The sequence below is a fragment of the Mirounga leonina genome, unplaced genomic scaffold (assembly GCF_011800145.1).
Source record: "Mirounga leonina isolate KUSES-001 unplaced genomic scaffold, KU_Mleo_1.0 Mir_94, whole genome shotgun sequence".
Taxonomy (NCBI): domain Eukaryota; kingdom Metazoa; phylum Chordata; class Mammalia; order Carnivora; family Phocidae; genus Mirounga; species Mirounga leonina.
Window position 1 is genome coordinate 58593473 of NW_023270855.1, and position 26191 is coordinate 58619663.

Sequence of the window (26191 nt, forward strand, 5' to 3'; positions counted from 1 at the left end):
GGCCCCTCATGCCACACGCCTGCTTCCTCATCACCTTTGGAAGGGCTGCGGCTCAGACAGGGCAAGGTCACAGCACGGGCGTCTCGGGGGGCCCAGTCACTCGGGGCACGGTCCTCCTGGGACCCTGGCTGGGCAGAGTCCCAATGCCTGGAGACCCCGAACTCTGTTGAACAGAGTCTCTGCCCCAGGCCCGCAGGCTCCCAGCCGGCCCCTCTCCCAGGCTGAGACTGCCCCACCCACATGCCTGTGTGTCCCGATCCTGGACCCCACGGGGGTGTCACATGCCACTCAAGACCTCCGCAAGCAAGTTTCCAGCCGGTACTGATGAACGTTCCTCCAGAAGCCTCCCGAATTCTCAGAACCAATGAGGGTTTCAATCAGACCCCCTCGTCGGAGGCTCGGGGCTCAAGGTTCTTGGGTTTGGGGACCTGAAGCCCAGGGCAGAGACTGAAGCCCCAGCAAAGTTCAGGGACTGAGCCTCTGCTCCCCCAGGTGGGGGTGGGGCAGGAAGGGTAGAGACCCCCAAGACCTCAGAGATGGCCGGGGGAACAGAGCGAGGGAGGCCCCCCCAGCCCCTGAGAGCACAGCTGGAGGGGGCTGGGGTGGGGAATGCGGGACCCCCTCCCTGCACCCCGAGGATCCCACAGGGGGGCACATGAACCCCTATGCCGGAAACAAACCCCACCCCACACGGGACCCCTGGCCTGCCTGAACTTGTTGTCCGTCCTGCCCCCCACACCACGTCCCCGGCCTCACCTGCTGGCTCCTGGCCCCCAGCAGCTGCTGAGCCTGGCTCCAACTCTGTCCACAGGCACAGGGACGCCTGGCGCCGCCCTGCCCACAGGTTGCCAGGGGACAGGGCCCCGCCTGGGGAAAGCTGGCGCACCCCCTCCTCCCTCGCCCCACCTGGGCTCGGGAAACAAAGTCCAGAGGAGGAGGGAGAAAGACGATACCCGGGCAGGGCGGAGGGCAGGCACCATGCCCACTGCACACGGTCCCTCGGCCCCCAGGGCCTCCAGCCCCACGGAGCCAGAACTCATGGAGGCCTCTTTCTCGCTACTGCCAGGCTCCAGCACCCCAGAGAGGGGGTGTCACTGCCCAGTCACACAGCAGGGCCTGAGCCAGCCCCCTGCCCCCATGCCACTTGGCTCAGCCCATCCTGTAGGGCTACTACCCCAGAGAGCCCCTCTCTGGTGCAGGCCCAGCCTGCCGGTCTCTGGGGGGGCGGGGGGTTCTGCCGGGCCCGGGTTCAAACCCCACTAAGCCTCTCTGAGCCTGTTCCCTCCTCTGAAACGGGGACATTACAGGGCTGGGAAGATTCCCCAGGCCACCTCTACGTAAAGGACCGAACGAGGACATCAAAAGGCCTGAAAACGTTAGCCGGATGGGCAAGGCTCAGGCCCCACTGACGGATGGGGGCACCAAGGCTCAACGTGGGCAATGGGTCCTGCCTTATTCTTGGCCAAGGACTGCAGGAGCCCAGCATCTCTGGGGAGTGGAGCCAGTGACCCAGTGGTCAGTCTACGGCGGCGAGAGGAGAGGGACACCCACACACAGTGAATGGGGTTTTCATTCCCTGCTCTGGGGCTCTGTCCTGCCTGCCTCGTGGCTGGGGACCCTCTGACCCTCTGTCTCTTCTTTCACCAAATGAGAGGACTGGGATTTGAACTGGAGTCCCCCCATCTTATGCAGTCCACCCTGTTGCTTATATAGGGAAACTGAGGCCCCAAAAGGGCAGAGACTGGGTCACCCAGCTCGTTGGGACGACTGTGGAGACAAGGACAACCGTCCTGCCCCCAGACGGGGGCGGCCTCCCTCCCAGGGTTCGTAAAGCCCATGGTATAGAGAGGCAAACTGAGGCGCAGAGGGGACAGAGAACTTCCAAGATCAGCTGGTGAGACAGAAGTGGGGGGTGGCAACCACTGTAAGCCCTCCCCCCGCCGTGCCCCCACCCGTTTCCCGGGGACTGGTTCCTCTGCAGAGCTTGGGGGGGATCCGTGGGTCTGGGAATCCAGCGAGGGGCAGCCTTGGGCGGGGTGGGCTGGGTCAGTTAGCAGAGCCAGTCCTGCCACCACCAGCTGCCCCCTTAGCCCCAGGCCTTACCTACCCAGGTGCTGCTCAGATGGGCACAAGTATGGGCGGGGGTTCCGACACCCCCCGGCACTGGGGTGAGCCCGAGGGTGCACAGGGGCTGTGGGCGGAAGGAGAAGCCAGCTTCCCGGGGCCCCCTCTTACAACTGGGCCGCCCTCGTGGGGCCCCACCCCGGGCCTGACCACCACCTTCCACCCAGGCGCAAGCCAAGGACTCCAGGGCGGGGGCTGTTCACACTGTTTATTTGCTTCTCTGGGAAAGTCAAGAACGTCAGGGCCTTGTCACACACATCAAAAGCAGAGGGGCGGCAAGAGCACTTCAGCGGAGGCTCACAGCTCGAGGACTCAAGGAGGAAGAGGGGGTCCCACGGCCACCGCCCAGGGTCACCTCACCAGCCTCTCCCCCTGCCACCGAGGCGCAGAGCTGCGTCGGGGTCCAGGCTGCGGCCAGAGGAGGGCCCTGCACCTGCCCTTGGCACCGGGCGGGAGGCCCTCGGGGAGGGGCCGAGATGGGGCCTCACCAACCACAGCCCACAGGTGCGGGTCTGTGAGCATGCGCACAAACGTGCCTCTGGGGGGCAAGTGCGGCTGATCAGGGAGATGTGTGTGCGCATCCCGGTATCGGCTGCCCCCAGGAGGGGAACCCCTCACCCCTCACCCCTCCCGGTGAGAGGGGGACAGGCTCACGTCGGGCGGGGCAGCGAACGGGGTCTCCTGCTGAGGAAGCCCCCTGCCCCGGCTGCGTGCGCCCCGCCGCTGCCTGAAATGTGCCCAGCCCAGGGGAGCTGACAGTGGCCTGATCTCTGGGGTACGGTTGGAGGGACCCAGCACCTGGTCCAAGCAGGTCCTGGGCAGCCCCCCCCAGGGTCCCCAAATTAGCACCAGGAGGAAGGAGGGCCCAGTGGGAGTCGGAGCTCAGGACAAGAAGTGGCTCGTGGGGCCCTGCCTTGTGCAAGGGGCAGCCCTAAGGGCCCGACCTGCAGGACACAGTGCAGGGGTCACGGACCCCTCCCGAGTGGGGGGGCGTGTCCCGGGGGGCTCTCCCTTCCCAGGCTCCATCATCCACTGGCCACGCCCAAAGAGGGCATGGGGGGAGGGACACGTCAGGCTGGGGGTGCCTAGAGGGGTCTTGCTCCTTTCCAAGACCCTGAACCTGACCTCTGACCGAGACTCCCCAGAGAGGCATGGCCTCACCCCAACTGTCCAAGCTACAGACGCCAGAGCTTTGGCCGGGAAGCCCCACTCCCAGGGGCTAAGCGGGGGACAGAGCGGGCTCCCAGGAACCCGTGGCTCTCCGGGTCCCTCTCCGGCAGGATGTCCCCTCAGGGACCTCAGTGGAGGTGGCAGGAAGGCACAGGCAGGAGGCCCAGAGGGTGGCTGGCCGGCCCAGGGCTGTGTCGAGGCCCCCGGTCACCCCAGCCAGGACCGCTGTGGCTGAGAGCCGCTTCTGTGGAGCTGCCGTGACGTGGGGGGTGCCCTTCATTTTGGGGAAAGTGGGTCTGTCCATGTCGCTCTCCTACCAGGCGTAGGTGCACGGCTCAGTGGTTTGGGGGTGTCGGGGGGGGGGGGGGGGGGGAGGGGACCCCTGTCCCTCTCTTTCCAATGAAAGAAAACTTGGAAGGAACATGTGACAACCTCATGTCCTGGGGCCCGTGACTGCAGGTGGAGGGTGGGCAGGCACCGGGGCCGGGCTGGTGGGGGACTGTGGTGTGGAGGGTGGGGCTGGGGGCTGGGAGGCTGGGCGGCTCACATGATGGAGCAGCATTTACAGCGCTGCTTCTTCGTGTCGAGGTCCTGGGGGTCGCTGGCGGGGGCCTCGGGCCCCACCTGGTTCTCTTCCCTGGAGCCCACAGCGGTGGGGGGCTCTGCCGCGCTGCCGTTGGGTGGGGCGGGCTCCTTGGGCTCTGCCGCGTCCTCGATGACCACCAGCTCCGCCGTGATGGTGTCCTGCAGACCCAGCACCTTCTGGCTCTCGGCCTCATCCTCCACGTTCTGGTAGCCCATGAAGATCATGGTGACCGGGGGCTCCTGGCCCGGCTGGATGCCCGGCGGGCCTGATGTGGCCTCTCCCGGCTGCGCCTGCACTCCCGTGATCTCCCGCCTGGAGGGTGTGGTCTGCACGGGCTCCTTGGACGCCCCCCGCGTCTCCGCTGTCCCAGCCGTGGACCCTGCCTCGCTCAGCGTGACCTCATCGGCCTTGTGGATGAGCTCATCCACTTCGGAGGAGCTCAGCGGGTGGATCCCATTCTCCGCGGTACCGTCCACAGCGTGGACCACTGGCAGGGGTGAGAGAGACAGAGAGAGAGAGAGAGAGTGTGAGCGGGCTCTCGGAGGAGGGGAGGCCTGGCAAGGCTGTGGGCCACCCTCCAGTCTGAAAAGGAAATGAGAAACTGAATCACACTTTTAAAACCAATGGACTCTCAAGCTCCCTGTTGGGATCTGTGCACACAGACAAATCCGTGCATGGAGGAAAGTGTGCGGGCACGAACGCGTTGGTCAGGAACCAGGGGAGACGGGAATCCAGTGAACAGGGACTCTGGTCCTGCATTTTGCAGCATTTCCACATTACCAGCAACTGGGTCCCACGTGGCCACACAGCAAAGTAAATCTGCTTCTCCCACTGTGAAGATGGTGCAGCTCAGGGAACAGATGTGGCCAGCCCTCGGTCACCCAGCTGGCCAGGGCGGGACCCTGCTCTGTCTCCCGGGCTACGTGTGTCTCCCTCCCACGAGGAGTTTCGGGGATTGTGACGGCTTCCTTCCTTGGGTGCCCGGGGTTTAGCTGGGTCACTCGATCTCCTGTTCTCTAGGAAACACACCTCAGGCTCGTCTCAGCCCTGCTCTACTGCATCCCTGGACCCAGTGATGGCATTCTCTTTCACATCTGAGTAGTTTGTGATTTCCACGTTGATGGACTGTCTCTTGAAGCCAAGGTTCACCGAGAAGGGTGTTTTTAAATTTGGGGGAGAAGGGGACCAAGAACACAGGGCATAAGATATAAACTTCGTAACGTTCCTTACGACTGCCTCTGTGACCCCGGGCACGGTCACTTTCTGAAAAGGCCCTCCCTGTGTTTGAAAGGAAGGCCCGTTCTCCCCTAGGCAGTTCTGTGTGTGCAAGGAATCTTGTTCAATGTCTTTTCCAAATCTCTCCAGCTGCCCCATGGGTGCCTGTCTGATCTGTCGTGTTCTGAGGGCTGGGTTTTAGCACAGGCAGGAGTCCTGGCCACACTCTGATGCCAGCCCAGCAAACTCCTAGAAACGAGGCTGCCCCGCTGCGTGAGGGAGGGACACGCTGGCACCCTCGGGACTTGCCTCCTCCTGGGCCAAGGGTCAGTTCCTGGCTGCTGGCCAGAAGAAAAGTGCTTTCCACTTTCAGTTTCCAAACCCCTGGGGAGGGGTGACCATACCTCAAGGCTTTGCAGCAACTCTGGGCTGGAGGCCTGGAGGGTGGGGTGTGCCCAGGTTACGCAGAATCAAGCAGAGTATTTCCCCCTGGCCACTGCCCCAGAACAGGAATCCAAGCCCTTGGCCACCATGGAAACGGATCACCTTCCCATTGCTAAGCAACCAGAGTCCAGTCTGGCGGGTCCAGAATCCCCCAGGGCTGGGCCAGGCTGCACTGAGTGGCTGAATCCTCTGCCCTTAGCCCCATCAGGTCATTCTTGTCCAGGAGACGAGGCAGCTGGGACTTGCCCAGGGTCACACAGCTGGTGAGAGCTGGAACCGGGGTTCCTTCCAAGTCTATGTCCCCAAACCATGGCAGAGCTGGGCTGAGACTAGGCCCCCTTCAAAGCATCCTGGATGCCGCAGAGACCCCAGCAGCCTCTAAGAACACGAGGCTTTGGGAACCAAAACCACAGTGAGTTACCATTTCACGACCACCACGATGGCTATAGTGATAATAACTTAAAGATGGTAATAAGTGTTGCTGAAGATGTAGGGAGATGGGGACCCTCACACACGGCTGGTGGGAAGGGGAGTGGGGCCGTTGCTGCAGAAAGCACCCTGGCAGTTCCTCAAAAGGTTAAACACAGAATCCCCATATGACCCAGAAATTCCATGCCTAGTTATCACCCAAGAGAAATGAAAACATATGCCCATATAAAAACTTGTATAGCATTCTAAAACCAAAAGGTGGAAATATCCCAGACATCCATCAACTGATGAATGAATAAACAAAATGTGATCCATCCAAACAATGCAATATTATTTGGCCATAAAATATGAAAGTGGATGGAGCCTGAGCCCATGATGTTCAGGGAGGGAACCAGACACAGAAGGCCACATGGTGTGTGATTCCACATGTGTGACAGGTCCAGAAAAGGTGCATCCACAGGCAGGAAGGGGGTTAGTGGATGCCATGGTGGGGATAGGGGGTGATAGTGTCTCTATTTGGGGAAGAAAAATGTTCTGGAATTAGTGAGAGTGTACAACATGTTGAATAAACCAAAACCCACTGAACAGTATGCTGAATTGTGTGTGTTCTGGACCCTTCCACTCTGTATATCATTTTCTTGTAAAGAGCACTTGTGGACTTGCTAATGGATTCTGGAGCTGGGCACTATAATTTTATACTTGGCTTGGGTGATCAGCTCCATGAGCTCCACTGCATGAAGAAAGCAAATGTTTGCCTTAATTTTGAATATACCTTTTTAATGTCTTCTTAAAACATATTTTGTTTACTAAGTGGGTTTGTCTCCTTCTTCTGCCATCGTAGTAAATATTGCCTGGAACTTCCCCTCCCTGGGTTTGTTTATAAACTATCCTTACAGGCCATGCCAAAAATGACCAAAGTTTGGGCTCCTGGGTGGCTCAGATGGTTGAGCATCTGCCTTTGGCTCGGGTCATGGTCCCAGGGTCCTGGGATCAAGTCCCGCATTGGGCACCCTGCTCCTTGGGAGCCTGCTTCTCCCTCTGCCTCTGTCTCTCATGAATAGATAAAATCTTAAAAAAAAAAATGACCAAAGTTTAAATGCCAAACTACTTATAAAATTGCTGTCTAAATACTGACGGATAATGCAGTTTAAATGAAAGTTTTTCTTACCTAAAAATAAAAAAGAATGAATTTTATGTGTGTGAATTATATATATATAGAGAGAGACAGACAGACATGTTGGGGCTTTTGACTAAGGTTGCCCTGCTCCTCCCAGTCAGGTTTCCTTGTGGGTGTCTCTCATACCCTGCTCCCCTCCCAGCTGCCAGAGGGAACCCCAAAAACCAAACCAGATCTCAGCACCATGGCCCCTGCTCACCCCTCCCTCCAAGGCTTCACCTGGCCCTTCCTTCCACCCCACCTCAGTCCCACAGGCTCCCTTCAGTTCCTCCAGCCCAGCAAACTCCATCCCACCGCAGGGCCTTTGCACATACTATGGCCTCTGTGAAACACAATGTTTCCTTGCGCACTGTTGTGCATTCCGTGAGCTCCTGCTCACTTCCCCTGAGGAGCCTCCCCGGCCCCTCCCGGCCCTGCCAGAACCTCTCAAGGCCCCCTCTGCATCTCTGGGGATTTTGTCACTTTTATCAAAACAATACTTATTTAAATTACTCCTGAGCTCCAGGCTGAAAGTCTCTCCTAGGACAGACCTAAGTCCCACTCTGTTTCGAGTCCCAGAGCCTCGCCCAGGACCTGGCGTGCAGCTGAGGTTCAGGGCGGGTTCCTGGAGTGAACGAAAGATGGAGCTGCAGGTCCAGCTCGGAACTGCCTCTGAGCCAACGGTGGGTTGTGGGTGTGAGACCCTGTCCTGAACAGCGTCCATGCCAGATCAGGCTGGAGGTCAGGCTCTAGCTCAGGCTGTGGGAGGGGGGTGGGGTGGGGGGTCTGGGGTGGGGGTGGGGGCTGCATACCTTTGGTCTCGTCTTCGTAGACCTTGATGCCCTGAGGGAGCGGCTCCCGAGGGAGCACGGTGGTGCTGGATAGCACCCGGGTCTCCCCAGTCACCTTGTCCTTCTCCACCGTGATCTCGACCGAGTACATGGCTGGCACGAGAAGCACGGGTTACCCGAGGCCGCCTGCCCACGTGCCCCCCGCCGGCTGCAGCCAAGCCAGGGAAGGGGAGCCGGCAGCGCAGAGCCAAGCAGTGGGGACGCCCTTCCCACGGCACCCCCAGCTCCACATCCCGCCACAGCTTTCCAGAGCCACGGGCATCGGCCTGAGTTCCTTTGCTCGGCATTCGAGGCCCATGCTTGCGATCCCACCCCATCTGGAAAGCCTTAAACCGTTCCCGTTTCCTCAGAGCCGCAGAGTAAGTCGGAGGGAGGCATGCCTTGACCACGGTCACAGCCAAGTGTGAACCTGGGTCAGCAGGCACGTATTCCCAGCTGGGTCTCAGCCCCTCCCCGGCCACCCAGTGATCGGCATGCCTGTGTATCTGTGCTTCGCGCCTTTTTTCATTCAACTAGTGACCTGATCCTCATCTCTTTCACTACGAAGAATGCATAACGCCCTCTTGAAATAACTGAGCGTCATTATCCATCAGGATGGTTCGGTCCCGCCACCACTCCGTAGAAATCATCACCACCAAGATCACACGAAGACAATGGGTCCTAGCAGTGACCCCCCGGGGCACTGACCACAGCCCCCAGGACCTCACCCTGAATTCCAGGATCCCACCCTCACCTCCACGCCTGCCCCTGGGGTCCCCTGGGAGCCCCTGAATCACCACGTCCAAGCCTCGCTCCCAATCTGCTCCTGTAAGCTGCCCCTCCTGGGTCTTCCCACCCCCGTCAAGGCAATTCCCTCCTCCCTTTCTCTCTCACCCCCCATGTCTGTCCATCTGCAGAGGCTGTGGGTTCTGCCTTGGGGACACCTGGAACCCGCCCACATCTCGCCCCCTCTGGGGCCCCCGCCCAGGCCACCTTCCCCCTCCCCGACCCCTCCCGGACCAGTGCAATCCCCCGCCCCCCCAGTGCCACCCACAATCTATTATCCCCGCTGCCACCAGAGGGCGCCGGCGAGCACCCAGTCGGGCTCGTCCCTGCTCTGCCCGCAGGCCTCCAGGGCCCCCAGGTGCCTGGGGGTAAAGTCCTCCTGTCATCTCCCTGAGCTCACCTCCTCCCTCTCCCCCCTCACTCATTCTGCTCCAATCAACACAGGACTCCGGGTTGGTCCTCCAACAAGGCAGGCACGGTCCAGGCCAGGACCTTTGGACATGCTGTGCCCTCCACCTGGAACACATATCCCCCTGTGCCTTGCTCCCTCACTTCTTTTGGGTCCTTGCTCAAACGTCACCTGCTAAGTTTGACCTCCCCTGAGCCCTCTGATTCAACTGCCCCCCCCCTCCAGCTCTGCACGCTGCCCTATTTTCTCCACAAGTTAACTGCATGGGGCATTGTCCTTATCGGGACCTTCGCTCCCCCAGACTGTGGCCCTCACCTTGCATACAGCAGGTGCTCAATAAGTGCTTGTCACATGACTGACTGAATGAATGCTATTTAACTCCATGTCCCTGTACAACCTAACACCCTCACCTCCAGACATACAGTTGGGCGGGTTGCGCACTACAGAAGGCCGCTGGCTGAGGGACAGGGCGGGGCTGCCCCAACTGGCACAGAGGCCCCGAAAACGCCCCCTTCTCGGGCAGATGCTACCCTCTGTCTCCTGCCTCCTGGGGCAGAACGGCCTGCCCCTGCATGGGACCCTGGGCCTCCCCTGCCACCTTCTCTGTCCGGGTGTCCTGGCCACCCTGCCCCAAGATGGTCTTCACCTCCCTCGGTTTTGTGCCTCCACAACTCACCCCAATACCGGTAGCAGCAGTCAGGTTCTGCCCGCTGTGATTACCGGTCACTTCTCTCAGGTTAATGCCAGGCGTAGGCACTGCTCCAGCAGGTGGAGACGAGGAGCCCTTGTCTTGTGGCCAAGCAGGGATCTGAACCCCAACTCTGGAATGCTTAGCGCTAACCCTGTCTCTCTCGGCTTCCCGGAAGCACAGAAATGCCTGAGTCCCAGCCTGGTCACCTCCAGGAACAGGGCGCTCACTCCCTATCCTGAGGCAGCCTGAGGACAGCAGAGGGCGGAGGATCTGCCGCGGGCGTGTGCGGGCGTGTGCGAGCAGGTGTGCGGCCCCGCCGGGCCCCAGGAGTGAGCAGCAAGGTGAGGGGGGCTGCCATGAGGGCTGTGGGTTAGAGGGCTGCCATGCGAGGGGGCCCGTCTTCCCAGGGAAGCTGGGCCAGCATGTGACCAAGGTGCCAAAGCAGAGGGGGCCTCGGTCCAGCTGCCACCCCCATGACCACAGCTCCTGCTGAGGGCATGTCTGCGTCTGACCTAGCCCCGCCTCTCCAGGCTCCCCAGGACCAACGCTTAGCCCAGGACAGCAGGTGGACACAGGGGTGAGGCTGAGGGCTGACCCACCTGCCTTCATCATGGTGGAGCCTTCGACCGTCCTCACGGGGGTGTTGGAGACTCGTTTCTCTGTTCAGTGAGTGAAGGGTGAAGAGAGATGGGGGTCAGAAGAGAGAAGATCACACAGACCCCCAGACACCCACCAGACACCCCCAGATGCCCCTACATACCCATCAGACACCCCCCCAGACACCTAGACACTCCCAGACACCTGGACCCTCCCCTGGTGCACACGTGCACCTGGACCCCCCCACACGTGTGCATACCCAGAAGCCCCAAACACACACCAGTCCCCAGTCCATTTCCATCTCTCAGCCCAAATGATTTTCACAAAATCCCCGAGAGGCCTCTGTGAAATTTTTTTAAATTATTAATTTTTAATTCCACAGTAAGACACTCGCCTAAATAATTAACACACAACAAATCAGGCCAAAGACAATCTGACTACCATCTCCAGTCCTGGCTGGTGGCTTTCCTTCCATGCTTTAGATGTCAAAATAGATGAGTTTGATACATGTTTTAAAAATATAACTTACATTAAATAATTTTAATATACTTAATACTTTATTTATAAGCTATTACATTTATAATTAAATATATTTAAATGTCCTACATGTTTGTGAGATATCTGCAAATGTGTATTATCTATCCGTAATAATTGCTGAGGAAGGGGAAAAATGGGTCCCAGACTTCAAACTTTTGGCTCCTTTTCTTTGTTCCCTGCATAGCTGTCTTTTCCACATCTGTGTGTGGGGGGGGTGGGACCCTTGTGCTTTTAAATATTGCCCCCTTCCCAGGACTGCTGAGACCTTGATTTCTTGGCCCCATAGACCCCATTTTATAGACATGAAAATCGAGGCCTGCCCAGCTGCACAGCAGCTCAGAGCAGGTGGACATGGAGCAGAGGTGGGGCTGGCCAAGACTGGCACCCCAATGTGGACATGGGAAGGCCCCAGAGGCTGAGACCCCAGGCAGACACGTCCCCCCAGAGCCTCAGATTCCTCACCTGTAACAACTCCACCCCAGGGATGTCATCATAACTCAGGGAAGTGATGATGAGGGGCGCTGGGACAGGCTCCGTGAGAAGTAACAGTATTAGCAACAAGAGCTCTCAGTTTGTAGGTACCCTCCCCAGGCCCACCACCCCACTCTGGCCACAAGAGGGCACTAAGGCCCCGCCCCTCCCTCTGAGAAGCCTACCTTTGGGCGTGCCCACCGGGGCCTGCAAGAAAGAAGGGAGAGAGGTCAGGCACGCTGGCGCCCCCTTCCCGCTAACCAAGGTCCCCACCTGTGGGCGGAGCAGTGTGGGGAGGGCTTGGCTTCGCACCTGGAGGCCCCATCGCAGGTGCTGTCTCCTGAAGGGATCCCCCACCCCTGCCCTAGCCTGTGACAGCCAGGTAAAGTCCCTGCCCTGCTCAGAAGCTTCCCATGGCTCCCTAGTGCTCCCGAGACAAAGCCAAAACCCTTCTAGATGACCCCCAGGGCCTGTGTCCGCAGACCCCTGCCTATAGGCCTCTCCTTCCTCCCCCACCCCCCATCTCTGGCCAGACTCACGGGTCCTTGAACACATTCCCGCCCCAGGGCCTTTGTGTGTGATGTCCCCTGCACCGTGGATTTCTGCTTGGCTGGCTCCTCACTCAGCTCCCCGACCATAACCCAAAGATCCCCCACATCATGTCGCTGTCCTTCGAGATACTGTCTCTGTCTCCTTCAGGACGTGGGCATCGCGAGGACAGGGACCACACAGTCTGTGGTCGGTCAACCTCAGTGGAAGCCCCCTCTCATCTCCAGTCTGTGCCCAGAGAACTCCTCTTCAATTTTCAAAGTCCACCTCCTCCAGGAAGTCGGCCCAGTGCTCCCATGCATCAGACGCCTCTTCGGGAACTCCGCAGTGCCCCGGGCTTACGCATCCCAGGCCGGCCATCCTCCCCGTGTTTCTGGTCACCTGATACATGTCCCTCTGCTCAGCTGACATGACTCAGTGAGGCTAGGGCCCAGCCCACATTGCCCCCGTCCGTCCCGAACCAGGCCTTGGCAGACAGTGAGAGCAGGACCAGGGCTATGAGAGGAGCAGCTGAACGGGGCTTGGACACACAGCTGGGATGCTGGTCTTCACGACACCCCAGGGGCCCCTGCCCCAAGGTCTGAGCCACAGTGACACCGAAGGGGGGTCTTGCCCTGGGGCCAGGGTGGGGGAGGGGCGGGCGCCCCGGGAACCTCATCACCCCCTCACCTGCTGAGAATCCAACACCACCTCTGCCTTCTGGTCCTTGGCCGGGCTCGGGGCGGCGGGTCTCTCCCCGGCAGCAGCGGCGGTGAGCGGGCCCGTGTCCTCCAGCACCTCAATCTCCTTCTGCAGCCTGGGGAGGGCACAGGAAGCCACTGCCCTTATTGGGCACTTCTGGGCCCCGGCAGCGCTCCAGGCTCCTTGACGCCAGGTCACCCCCCAACCTGTGAGGTAGTCTCATCCTCCCCCCTCGCAACTGGGGAAACTGAGGCACAGAGCAGCGACCACACAGGGCCAGCAAGCAGCAGAGCTGGGTGTGGCCCCAGGCTGGCCCGTCCATAGGCACCCCCACTGCTACGGTTTACTTCTCTGCTGGTTTCCAACCAACTCTCCTGTTTTCCGCTCAGATGCATTTATTTTTACCGGAAGCTTTACCTCTCTGGGGAAACTGGAAAAACCATGTCACCTTCCAAGTACAAGAAGATAATGGTGCCCACAACCCAGTGGGAACAAAACCAAGATCTTAAGTCCTGTCCCAGCGAGCACCCGCCGGAGGCTTTGGGGGCGAGTCTGAGGCCCCTAAGGAAGTGAGCCGACACTGGCCACAGTTAGGGTCGGCCTGCAGGGCTTCCTGGAGGAGGTGTCCAGGCAGGGGCACCTGAGGAGCGGGTTGCCCTGGGAGGAAGAAAGCCAAGGCCCCCAAAGCACTGGATGTGTGCCAGATACATGGTGGGGCTTGAGGGAGGGCCCCTCCACCATCGAGGCGCCTGTTTTGCGCGTGTGCCCCTCACCCAGGGTTACACCTAGCAGGACGGGACGAAAAGAAGCTCGCCTTGTCCAGCCCCTGGTAGCCAATCATCTCCACCAACTTCCTGTCCTGCTGGCGGTCCTGGCCATCTCTGTGCAGCCCCGTCTGAGTCCCACCTCCGTCTGAGCCCCCCGCTCTGGCCCGGGCTAACAGTTCACGGTAGGGAAACAGGCCCAGGAAAGAAAGTCCCAGCTAACACCTGCCCCACCTTCTTCCAAACCAAACACATCAGGGCAGGATCCCCAGGTCTTCCCAGTGGGTGTGTCTCGCATCCAGCTGGGCGGTGGGCCAGCGTGCTGTGGGGCCCGGGCAGGCCCCAGGCCTCTCAGGCCTTCCTTGACCAAGTGGACATTTGGAATTTTGACCGTCACTTCCCTCCACCCTGACCCTGCTGCCCTTGGGCTGAGCCTGGGCCTCTGCCTGCCCGGAAACTCCAGGCCTTTTGTCCCAGCCCCGGGGGCAGGGGGGGCGGGGGGGCGGTCACTTTCCCTGGGCCTGCCCCCCTCCCTGGGCTTCCTGCAGGCCCAGCTGCCTGGGCGTCTGTAGCCTGCACTAGAACCAAGCCAGGGAAGACTCACCAACTGGACTGGCGCCAGGAAGGCCCCAGGGAGGCCGCTGCCGGCCACTCCCATCCTCCTGGGCTCACAGACCTGCCCCCACACACCTGCTCTGCTGGGTGTTTGGAAGAAGAAAGGGGTCCCACCAGGCAGCCCTCTGCCCCCTCAAGCCTAGCTTAGATGCTCATGGCCCACCTACAGCTCCATTGGAGCATGTGAATGGGGCTCTTCCCTGCCCCCACCGGCCCTCCGAGCAAGGGGCCAAACCCTATCCCAGCCCAAGGGTGGGCCCCCCCCCACGCTCCCCCAGACTCTGCAGGTGCCTGCACCGCCCACCCCACCCACCTGGAGATGGACTCCTCCAGGAAGCGCGCCTTCTGCTCATCCTCCTGCATCTGTCTCCGCATGTCCTCATCTCCCTCTGAAGCAGAGGACGGCGTCCCCTCCAGCAGCCAGCGTTCCCGCAAGGCCTTGGACTGGGGGTGACAGGCCTCGAGGTCAGGATCAGGGTCAGGGTCCGCCCCTAGGGCACTGCCGCCCCCCCGCCCCCCCCATGCCAGGCCGGCTCTGTGAGGGGCCACGCGGCCGCCCGCTCTGGACCTTCAGGTGCTGCAGCTGCCGACGGTCGTCCTCCAGCTGCCGACGCTTGGTCTCAACCTCAGCCTGCCGCTTCCGCTTCTCCTGACGACAGGGACACACACGACCGTGAGGACGAGGCTGGGGGCCTCGCAGACCCCACCAAACCACCGAGGCTCTGCCCACGTGCACCCTGCTTTTCTGTGAATGGCACCCACTTGGCCCACCGGACTCCCCTACCCCCGCCCCCCTGCCCCTCACCTGCCCCCCCACCTGCCCCCAGCCTGCATCCCCCCACCCCTGCACAGAGGGTCTTCCTGAGCTAGTGGTGTAAGAGACACATTCGGAGGACAGCGGGGGTCTCTTCACTTTCACTTTGTGGGGAAGCACCTTGTCACACCCTGGCTCTGAGCCCCAAGGGCCCTGGGCCGGGTGTGGGGAGCCCGACCCCCGTCCACACTGTTGGAGGGGCAGGGAACTCACTGCAATGGCCTGGAGCCGCTCCTGCTGAGACGTGGTCTCTGCCACCAGGACCCTGGGGGGAGGGGACGCACAAGGTCAAGGTGCGGATCCACCCCACCCTGCTCTCCACAGATCTGGTTCGGATCCCAGCCTGTGTCTTCCAGCCGCCGGCTGCCACAAGCAGCATCCCCATTTCCCTTCTGTAAAGTGGGGTCCCTCCCTGCCCCCCTCAGAGGCAGCACTGTTCTCTCTACCAGGTCTTATGACCTCATGACCTCATGAATTCTCCCAGCAAACCCTCCTGCGGCCCCCCCGGGGAACAGGGCCGAAGGACAGGAGGGGGAGGCTCTGCCCAGAGATGCAGGAAGGGTTTGGGGAGGCGAGACGCTGAGCCGGGCCGTGGAGGAGGCAGAGGAGTTCACCAGCAATCAAAGGCCAGAGACGAGCATTTCAGGAAGATGCGGAGAGATCGGGACAGCCCTCTCTTCACCCTCCGACCGCCAAGCCCCTCTTGTCCAGCCCTGGGAGGGACACGTGCAGGACTCAGGACCCACCAGCCCCACCTTCCAGCCCTTGGGCTTGCAAAGTTGACAGTGCTACCCTGGGACGTCCTCTCTCGAGAATCTGCTTCCCCTGGACTCTCCCAGGACCCCAAAGGCCCAGAAGGCGCTCTGAGTCTCCCAAGCACACACAGCAAAGAAGAGGCAAACCCAAATTCGGCCCCTGACTCCCTTTCCTGTCCACTGCATGCTTTCTGAAAGCCACGCAGTGTGGTTTTCGCCTTAAACCGGCGTGGAGTTGATAAATGTCAGTGTTGCCAGATGCAACTGAAGGGACGGACTCCGTGGGGCAGGCAGGAGGCCCAGGACCCGGAGGGTGAATCCTTCCTGCCCTTCCCCTCCCCTCTGCTCCCCTGAACCCCTCTACCCACATGGCAGGTCAGGGAGGAGATTTCAGACCTGGCCGCTCCCTTCCATGGTCTCTCACAGGGTCTCCAGAAGCTGCACACAGTAGGTGCACACCGGGCTTCTGGACCCATGAAGCCCTGAGTGACTGCGTGCAACCGGCCTGATGATAACCTCTCACCCCCAGGGCCTTGGTGACAAGGCAAGGCCTGAAGAGGAGGTGGGGTCTTGAGCTCCCATCTGGACCTCCCTGTTCTTGGTCCAAATCCTGAATGATCCCAGGGCCACTCTGGGGGGCCTCGACAGTACTCCTGGGGGCAGGGACTGGTGGGCACAAGGGGGGGCTCTGAGCAGTGGGAACCGGACCCCCTGAAGTCCCCTTATCCACCCCAAGCCCCTTATCCTCACAGGGACTGAGATTACAGACCATCCTTTGGTTCTGCTGCACCCCCCACCCCCCCCCCAGCCCTCAGCCCTGGATCGGGACCAGGAGCCATCCTGTGGCCTCCAAAGACCCTCTACCCCTTCTGGTCCTTGGTTCCCCATTTGCACAAAGAGCAGGAACAGACACCCCAGCTCCTGTTCTGTGCCCCCTCCCCCTGTGATTCAGAAAGGAAACAGAAGCCCAAAGTCACACAGTGTGCTGGGCCCACCCCTGAGCCCAAGCCCTCCCCCCAACCCAGGTGGCCGCTCCCAGTGCAGATCCATCATGACCTGCAATGCCCCACCCCCCACTCCACTCAGGTTCAGTTTCCTGGCCTCGCTGAGACCCATGAAATCATCTGGCTCTCACGCCCCAGCCAGGTGACCCCACCCAGCTCTTCCCTTCCTGGCGGGTAGCACCTGCCCTCTTTGGGCCTCTCAGGAACCCAGCAGCCCCGGCTGCACCCTCTGTGGCTTCCCTCTCTCCTGCCTCAGGGAGGCTGGGTTCAGCTAGGTGGCATTCAGTAAAGGCTTGATCCAGCAATCCAGCTTGGAAGCCCTTCCTGAAGGGCCTGATCAGCTACATTTTTGAGTCTGCTACACGGCCCTGTGTGATCCAGGCAAGGTGACACCCCCAGTGTTCCCTACCTAGGCCCACCCTCTACTTTTTGCAAACCTCACGTTTCCCATCCCGGTCCTCTACCATAGCCTGCTACCTCCCTGGCCCCCGACAATCCACTCCCCACCCCACAACCAGAGGCAAGTTCTCAAAACAAGAATCAGAACCACTCATTCTCCTGCTCTTAAGTCTCCCTAGCTCCCATCACCCCTTGAAAGAAATTCTAGTGTAGCTCAACCCTATCCACTTCTCTGCCCTCACCTCCTCTGTTCTCCCACTTGCTGACTCTGTTCCAGCCGCCAGGACCTTCTAGCTGTACCTCAACTGCACCAAGCTCGTTCCTTCCTTAGAATCGTTGCACTTACCGTTCCTTCTCCCTGGTATGCTCTTCCCTTGACTGGAAAGTGAAGCCCAGAGAGGGCAAGTCACTTGTCCACAGTCACACAGCTGGGAGGTGGCAGAGCTGGGACTAGAACCGCCCAGCTCTGGGCCACAGCACATGCCTACCCTTTTCCGGCTGTCACGTGGCCTCCACGGACCCACCAGGACGGAGGCAGAGCTGGGGGAGGGGCATACAGCTGCGGAGACCCCCTGCACACAGGCCATGCTGGGCAGAACCAGCTGCCTAATGCTGGATCCCCAGCAGGCAGGTGGCCATTCAGGCCGGACATAAGGACACAGGGACAGCTCTGAGGCCAGCCTGCCGGGCTGCAGACAACAAGGCGGGCAGTGTCCTCACTCAGGCGGGGTGTCCCTGCCGGCTGAACCAGGTCAGGGGAAGGTCAGGCACAGTGAGAAGAGGCGCACGAGGCCCAGGAAGAGAATTTCCATCCCTCCCATCAACGTCCCTGTCCCAGCCCGAAGGGCACAGGCTGTGTGCCCCCCTCACGCGCCCCTCCCCATGCCTGAGGGCGCCAAAGCGGCCCCGCCCCAGGCGCCACCCCCCCTCCCCGTGGGGCCCGCGGGAGGCGGTCGCCCTGGCAACCGCACTGTCCCCATGGCAACGTGGAGGCCGGCATGCAGGGGGGTTGGGCCAGCGCAGAGCATCTCCCGCCCCCAGCCAGGCGCTGGGGGGGGGGGGGGAGCTAAGGGTTTCCTGCCCTGGGCCTCAGGGGCTGCCAGAGAGGGTGGGATGCAGAGAGGTAATGGGGGTCGACCCTCCCCCCGCGCCTGGGGATGCTTCCCGTTCTGGTGTCAGGGGCGCCAACACAGGGAGGGGATTCTACCCAGGAGGGTACTAGACCTGCCCCTGGTGCCAGGTAGCTAAAGTCAAGCCAAGATAATGCTCAGCATCATAAATCCACAAATTAAAACAAAGTACGACCATAGAATCCCAATTAAACAGCAATAAAGTAAGAACACCTCAGCGCAGCGCTAGCCGCCTTCCCCAGGCAGTCCCAGTCCCGTTTTCCAGGAAGGGAAACTGAGGCTTGGAAGGAGCTGAGTGTGTAAAGGACACTTGCTAAGCACCCTCCTGATGGTCCTGCGAGGCAGGTGGGATGATTGTTTTATCAATGGAGGAACTGAAGCTGCTAGATGGTGACGCTGGGACCTGAGGCCAGCCAGGTGGGCTCCCGAGTGCGCGGAGTGTGCGCACGGCGCTCACAGAGCACAGGGTCTCCCTGAGGTCTGGCCAGGCGACCGAGGTGGTGGTGGCGAGGTTCTCAGTGGATGGCTGAGACGCTCCCCAGGGCTCAGTGAAAGAACCAGAGGCCAGATCACAAGACACGCTGGGCAGAGAAGCTGAGCTTTGGCTGAAATGCCTGGGTCGGGTTTAGAGAGGTGTGGCAGTTGTCCTCCCCGGCTGTGTGACCCAGGGCAAGTCACCCCTGTCCCTGAGGCTCCGCTGGCTATCGGGCAACGGGACACGCCCTCCTCCAGGAGGCCCACCCTCAGCACACACACACTCCTGTCCTTGCCTGATTATTTTTACAGTGCTTGGAGCAAATTCTGGGCTCGAGCCCCAATGTGGGCGGCTCAGGACTGGCGAGGGTGTGGGCTGAGAGCGTATGAGATAATCCTGGCTCCAGGAGATGAGCTAATGAGGCCCAAACCCAAACGGGCCCTGCAGAGGCCTCGGCCTTGGGACGCATTTATTTTTTAAAGGCACCAGAGAGGTTACACAACCTGCCCAAGGTCACCCAGCGGACAGGATGAGCTGGGTCTGAGGCGGGAGGCGGGTGCGTGTGGGGCCAAGCCTGTCCTTCCAGAGTTCATGCCAGGCAGCCCCAGCGGCATGAGGGGTCCTGGCCCAGGCCGGCACTGAGCCCAACGCGGGCAACATTCCTGTGCTAACTCAAAGGAAACAGCTGACTATAGCTTTGGCCTTGGCCTTCGCCATGGGGGCAGGGAAGGGGAGCAGAGCCTCACCGAGGTGGGGGTAAGGGAGGGAGCCCTGCGGCCCTCCCTCCATTGGGGTGGCTGGAATGGGGGGGTCCCCAATGTCACTGCTGGCTCCCAGAACCTTCCTCCCTCCAAATCATCCTGCATGAGCCTCAACCTCTCAGCTGTTTGTCCCTCACCCTTTACGAGCTCCTGCCTTCCCCTGTCCCTCCTCCACCTCCAAGCTCAGGTCAAGTGCAGCTGCCTCTTCCAGGAAGCCTTCCTGATCTTCTCCCCTCATCGGGGAGGAATTCTCTTCCTCTGAGACCCTGAGCACTCAGTCAGGTGACCACTGCTGTCACTGGTGAGACAAACAGCTCATGAGCCAGGCATGGGCTTTCTAGAAGGTTCAAGGCAGAGAGGCATCACCCCCATGGTGGAGACTGAGATCAGAGCAGGCCACAGGCCCAGAGGAGAAAACCTGTTGCCTATTAACCTGGGGAGGGGGGTGGACCCTGTCCTGGGCCCTCACAACGGAAGGGCAATGGGGCATGAATGGGAATGGTGCCTCCAGCCTTCTGCAGCTTCAGGCAAGCTGGGCCTCAATCCAGCTGCAGAGACCAGCCCCAGAGCACTAAGGTCCCTGCCGCTCCCACTCCCCTCCAACATTCCAGGCATGCTCTCACCGCAGGACCTTTGCATGGCTGTGTCCCCAGCCTGGTGTGCTCTCTGCTGGGCCTCACTAACTCCCTCAGGCCACCTCTGTGCCCCCAACCCCCTCCCAGGCTCACCACCAAGCGACATCCTATAGTCATTTCACTTGTCTCATTTCTCCCACAAGGACAATGTCTCTTTCTGTCCCTACCATGTCCCCAGCACCCAGGACACAGCAGGATTCAATAAACGTTCACTGGACCAGGGAGTCAGGGCCCCCACCCAAGGACTCCCTCCCCTGTCACATTCCTGGCCCCACCCCTGTGGACCACCTGTCCTATGGCCACTTCCTTTTTTTTTTTTTTTTTAAGAAACCCAGTGTCACATCTTACATTTATCTAAAACAGGACATGGGCTCCCCACATCCAAAAGAGGACAAGGGACAAGCCCCAACCACCTCAGAAGTGACTATACAATTAACGTATAAAAACCCCAGTATCCATTAACGGATGTACAGATAAACACACGGTCCGCCACGCACCGGAGCGTCCCTCGGCCGCCGACAGGAGCCAGGCGCCCACACGCGCTGCCCCGGGGACGGACCCCAAGCCCACGATGCTCAGGGAGAGAACCAGACACAGAAGGCCACACGGGGTGTGGGTCCACGCGTGTGACACGTCCAGAATGGGCTCATCCACGGACGGGAAGGGGGCTCGTGGGGGCCAGGGGCTGGGGAAGGGGGGTAGTGACAGCTAATGGGGACGAGTTTCCTTTTGGGCTCATGGAATGTTCTGGAACTAGACAGAGATGATGGTTGTACAACTATGTGAACATCCTGAATTATATACTTCCAACAGGTGGACTGTGTGGTGAGTGAATTGCATCTCAATTAAGGTGGTAAGAATGTACACATACATCCGTACAACAGAAACGTGGACCCTCTCACCAAGGGCTGGGCTGGGGCCAGTGCCGGGGTCCAGCCCACCCCATGGGGCATCATAAGATCCTGCTGGCCCTGCCCTGAACTCCCCCTGGTCAGGAGGGTTTGAGCACAAACCAACTGGGGCAGTGCCTTCTCACTCTGTGACTGATGTTACCAGAAGTCCCCCTGCCAAGCCCCTGCTCCTCACTTGGCCTTCAAAGCCCCACAGTGCTGCCCCCTAACACTCACCCTCTGCTCACCCAGGCTGGGCTCCCATCCCCCCACTACCCCTTCGTCCATGCAGTGACCCCCACTCACTCTGATTCCTGCCTGTCTTTCCCACCACAAGGCCTGGCTTGGGCTCCCCTCTGAATTCCCAGCCCGATCCAGACTGTCCCCGTGATGGGCTCAGATGGTCCCTGAGTTCCTGCTTTGAACCCTTGAGCAGAAGATAGACACCTCAGCCCGACGTCACACTCCTCAGACACCAAGACCTGCACTCCGCCATCCCATGCTGCATGAGGTCCCTTTGCAGCCTGGCCAAAGCACCCTCCCTGCACATCCAGGGACAGCGCCGTCTCGCCCTGACCTGTGGGCAGCTCTGACCGCCACAGCCTTCTGAAGTCAGGTCTCTGCCTCCCAGATACGGAGTCTCCCCCCACAGCCCTGGCACTTCTCTCCAAGCTGCCCCCACAATAACTGTCCACACTGAGCCCTGACTTGCTTCTTAGCCCCCAGAGCCTCTTTCTTATGCCTGGGTCAGAACCTCACCCCTCTCCTGCTTGGATACCATCCATGGCTGCCCTGCTGGGTACTCCGAGCCTTTGCACATGCCAGTCCCTCTGCCAGGCATGCCCTTCTGCCCATCTATGTACACCTTTATTTATTTATTTTTAAACATGTACTAAACATGTATTTATTAGAGAAAGCGTGCATGCGTGCAAGCGGGGGGTGGGGAGGAGCAGAGGGAGAGGAAGAGAGAATCTCAAGCAGACTCTGCACTGAGTGCGAGGCTGACTCCAGGCTTGATCTCATGACCCTGAGATCGGGACCTGAGCTGAAACCAAGAGTTGGACGCTTATCCGGCTGAACCACCCAGGCACCCCTAGGTACACCTTTAAATATCTTTCATAGAAAAGGTCTGTGAAGGGATGGACCAGGAAACCTTCCCCACACCACAGAGAAGACCCTCCATGGGCTCCTTCAGGGCCCTGATCCTACACAAGGCTAGGAGGGTCAGCAGGGATTGTTACGTAAATGAACTGAGGATAGCTTTCCTGAATGCAGAACGGTGGTAGGAAATAGGGTCTCAGACCTGGAAACAGGTGATATGATATTTTTAAAGAACATCAACCCATTTTCCAGCACCAACATCTGAGACCCTTGAAGATGGATCTCACCATGGGGCTGGAGAAGAATTCCTGCCCATGTGGTACGTATGGGGTCAAGACTATACAGCACCCACCCCATCCTTGAGCTGCATCCCACCCGGGAGGGGGCTGGGTGCGCTCATGTCCCCATTCACCAGATCTTCCAAGGAAAGTGAATGACACGCTCAAGTCTCATGGAGGGGTCAGGACTCCACCTGTCTATGCCCCACTCCCAAATCAGCAGACACTGAAGGGGTCCCTGGGGGGTGAAGGCACAAGGTAGATGATTTTAGGGGCCAAAGCCACCTTCCGTGCAGCCGAGGAGACAAACCAGGGTGAAAAGCCAATGTCAGGATACCTAGGACCACCCCCCCATGCCCAGACCACAGCCCCGTGGGACACAGGAAGGTGCAAAGACACCCTCCCCCACCCTGGCAGGTGAAAGGACCCAGAAGCATATATATACCAGCTGTGTGGCCCCAGGTGTGTCAAGGTCACCTCTCTCTACCTCAGTTTCCCCACCCTGCAGGGCTGCTGTAAAGATCCAGCAAGTTCACACAGACGAAGCACTCAGAACAGGGCCTGGCACACAGCAGGTGCTTACTAAATGTTAACCACCTTCCCGTGTTCCGGCCACAACCTCCACTACAATTGGAACGTTCTTTCCCTTCAAATCCACTGGCTGTTCCAGTGAATCCCCCTTGTCTCCGAAGGAAATGCTACATTGTTACCAAGCCTGAGAAGCAGAAGGCGCTTGCACAAACATCAGTGTAAAAACATTCCAAAACAGATACAATGAGAATCAAAGCTTGTTCTAGGTTCAATTATCACAGGACAGTGTTGCCTTTTAACTGGCTCAAGCTCTCATTAAACAGGGAGATTAGCAAGTGTGAAAGAGGCGTTAAGGACCCATTTTGCACCCAGGTGAGACCTTCTGGAGGATGTCCAGGCCTGAGGGAGGTAGGGGAACGGATCTGGGAAGGAATGTGCTCTCCTGCTCCGGTCCCAAGGTCTGAGCCTTGAGGACAGGAGGACAGGAGTTTGAGCATCTGAGAAAGGCTGCTCCGAGCTAACCTAGCCTTAGTTTACCAGCCAGACCTTGAGGCTCCCAGGGTGGCTGCCCTTCACCCTGGACAACACGGCAAATCCTCCCCAGAGCAGGAGTCCCACCCGGGGCCCGAGACGCTCCCAGGAGAGTCTGCCATTCCGGCCCACCTCAGCAGCATCAGCCATCCTGCCCTCTGCCTTCCTGGAGTTACTCAAGAATTGTTGTTAAGGGACGCCAGGGTGGCTCAGTCGGTGAAGTGTCGACTCTGGATTTGGCTCAAGTCATGATCCCAGGGTCCTGGGATTGAGCCCCACGTTGGGCTCCGGGCTCAGCGTGGAGTCTGCTTGTCCTTCTCCCTCTACTCTTCCCCCCACTTGCATTCATGCGCTCGCTCTCTCTCAAATAAATAAATAAAATCTTTAAAACAATTGTTAAATCCTCAAATTCTTAAATTAACAAAAACTAATTTAATCTTTAATACTTAAATTAACAAAATTTTGTGAAATTCTTAAGTTTATTTTGAAAGATTATTTATTTATTTATTTGAGAAAGAGAATGAGATAGGGCATGAGAGGGGGGAGGGTCAGAGGGAGAAGCAGACTCCCCGCTGAGCAGGGAGCCCGACGCGGGACCCGATCCCGGGACTCCAGGATCATGACACGAGCCGAAGGCAGTCGCCCAACCAACTGAGCCACCCAGGCGCCCTCTTAAGTTTATTTTTAAAAGAAACTCGCCAGCGTCACCATAAGCCACAACCATCTCTTGTGACTCTGATGGCAAAATCCATGGAAAGGGAATGAGGGGTTCGGTCCTCGCGGCTGCTGCCTCCATGCCTAGAGCCTGCTCTGCCCCCTGGAAAAGGAGCATGAGTGAGAGAATGAGGGGCAGGTGCTCCATCGGGATGACACCAGATGGAGCCACTCCCCACCCGTCGTCAACCCAAGCACACAGGACAGAGGCTTTCTCCCATGGCTATTTGGGCCAGTGAATGCCAAGTCCCTGCCCCACGTCTGCATCCAGAAAAACCAGTGATCCACCCAATGCAGGACCCATGGCATCATATCTAACCAAAAGGCACAAGGGCAGGGCAGCAAGCACTCAGGGGTCCTCCCTGTGCTGTGTGACTTTGGGGCAGAGTCTGCCCCTCTCTGGGCCTCAGTATCACCATCGAGAATGAAATAGATAGCAGGAAAGGAAACAACAGGATCCGACCAGAATATCCCCTCATTCTTCTGCTCTGGGTGGACATTTTCCTTGGTTTTCACCCCTCGTCCCCTGAGGCAGCCCCTTCCCCACAGCCACACTCTGCTCAGGGTCTGCTGTCAGGAGGCCCAGAGGCTCCTCTTGGGCCTGGGGAGCAGAGCAGATAAACAAGTCGGGGAACCTAGTGCAGACACATCCGGGCCCTGGCTCCCCTGAGCCCCTGGCTGGGCTCCCGGGGCCGGGTGGGGGAGCAGACTGGGCCTTTGTCTGGGTTTTCAAAAGCAGAGGACATCGGGTGTCGTCTTCCTGGGGAGGGCGGGAGGCAGCAGCTCCCACCCAGCTGAGGGTGTGGCGGGTCACGGGTGAATCCCTGGAGGAGAGTTGTCAGCCCAGAAGACACACCCAGTGGGAAGGGTAGGAGGAGCCGGGCCTGGTGGGCTGGCTGGAACTCCATGTCCAGGCCTTCCACCAGGGTGGGGACCTGGCCCAAAGCAAGGTACCTGCTGGCCTCAGCACACAGTGGGGGGGCTGCCAGGATCCCAGACCCTGTTTCCCATCCCCTGGCCATGTAAACACACCCCACAACCTTCCAGCGCCCACCTGTGGGAGTGGGGCCTGGGGGTTACCCTGATGCCAGGAAGAGAGCGGACTCTCTCTCTGAAATGACCGGGCACACTCATCGAGCCTGCACGTGCAAGAACCCTCTGCCACCCAGCAGCTCCTCACCGAACCCCACAGAGACCCAGGCTGCCCACTCCACCTGCACCATAGGCCAGCCAGACTCTTGGCTACACCATTTGGGGCCCCATCTTGGGGACACTTTCCTTGGGAAGGGATCAGACCCAAGCTCCCCGCTGGAAAGCACCAGGACCTCCAGGCTCACACACATCCCGAACAAGGAAGGCTGCAGAAAAGCCCCCTCTCTCCAGCGGTTCTCAAGACAGTATCTGGCGGCTGGACCCAGGCCCTAGCAGAGGCTCCTGACAGCACTGTGGCCCCTCGGGAGAGCAGCCAGGCAGAGCCAGGACTGGCGCGTCCAGGGCACAGGGCGCGCGAGCTTAGGCTTGGGGGGTGGGGGCGGGGGGCTGGCGGGTGAGCTCAAGGCCAGGGCGATGCAATGGGGAGGGGTCGGTCCATCACCCCTGGACTCCCGCTCTCGAGCCCACAGGTGGCCCAGGGTCGAGGCTAGCCCGGGGACGCTGGCGGGGCGCGGGCGGAGACACGGGCCTCCCCCTCCCCAGCGTCCTGGGCTGCTCCCCTCCGCTGCCACCCGAGTCCCCATTAGCCCGTGGGCCGCCGGGTTCGGAGATGCGGGAGGCCTCAGGGCGGGCGCGGCCCAACCCAAGTGCTTCCCCAGCCGAGCTGGGGTCCCGGAGGCCCCTCGCCACCTCCCTCTCCGCGCGGGGGCCGCGCCGCGCCCCATGCGCGGCGGGAGTGGGGGGCCTTACCCCTCCCTCGCCCCCTCCTCCCCCGGGCCCTCCGCCTCCGGCCCGAGCGCGCCTACTCACTCCATTTCCCCGCCGAGGTCCGGGTGGGTCGGCGATGCTGGGCGGGGGCGGGCGCCGGGCGGGCGCGGGGGCGGGGGCCGGCGGGCCGGGCGGGGGGCGGGGGGCCCTGGCGGACTAAGGCCTGGCGGCCGGGGCTGCGCGGCGCGGGGGCGGCGAC

General features: G+C 60.0%; 1 protein-coding gene across 1 annotated transcript; it reads right to left on the bottom strand.

The window, feature by feature from the left end:
- Window positions 1-2317: 2317 nt before the first annotated feature.
- Window positions 2318-26103, bottom strand: PALM (paralemmin). Its single transcript, XM_034996621.1, has 9 exons — window positions 26035-26103; window positions 15082-15133; window positions 14623-14703; window positions 14368-14498; window positions 12664-12790; window positions 11631-11652; window positions 10440-10499; window positions 7937-8068; window positions 2318-4367 (listed from the first exon to the last, which is right to left on the bottom strand). Exons 1-9 carry the CDS (start codon window positions 26037-26039, stop codon window positions 3838-3840), a joined length of 1140 nt encoding a protein of 379 aa, XP_034852512.1. The 5' UTR covers window positions 26040-26103; the 3' UTR covers window positions 2318-3837.
- Window positions 26104-26191: the final 88 nt, after the last annotated feature.

Bases quoted from the DNA above. Each gene is read 5' to 3' on its own strand.
- PALM (XM_034996621.1), bottom strand. The intron at 14,704-15,081 runs GTGAGTTCCCTG...CCCTGTCGTCAG, and splicing joins AGCGGCTCCAGGCCATTGCA to GAGAAGCGGAAGCGGCAGGC. The intron at 10,500-11,630 runs GTAGGCTTCTCA...CTCACTGAACAG, and splicing joins CCCGGTGGGCACGCCCAAAG to AGAAACGAGTCTCCAACACC.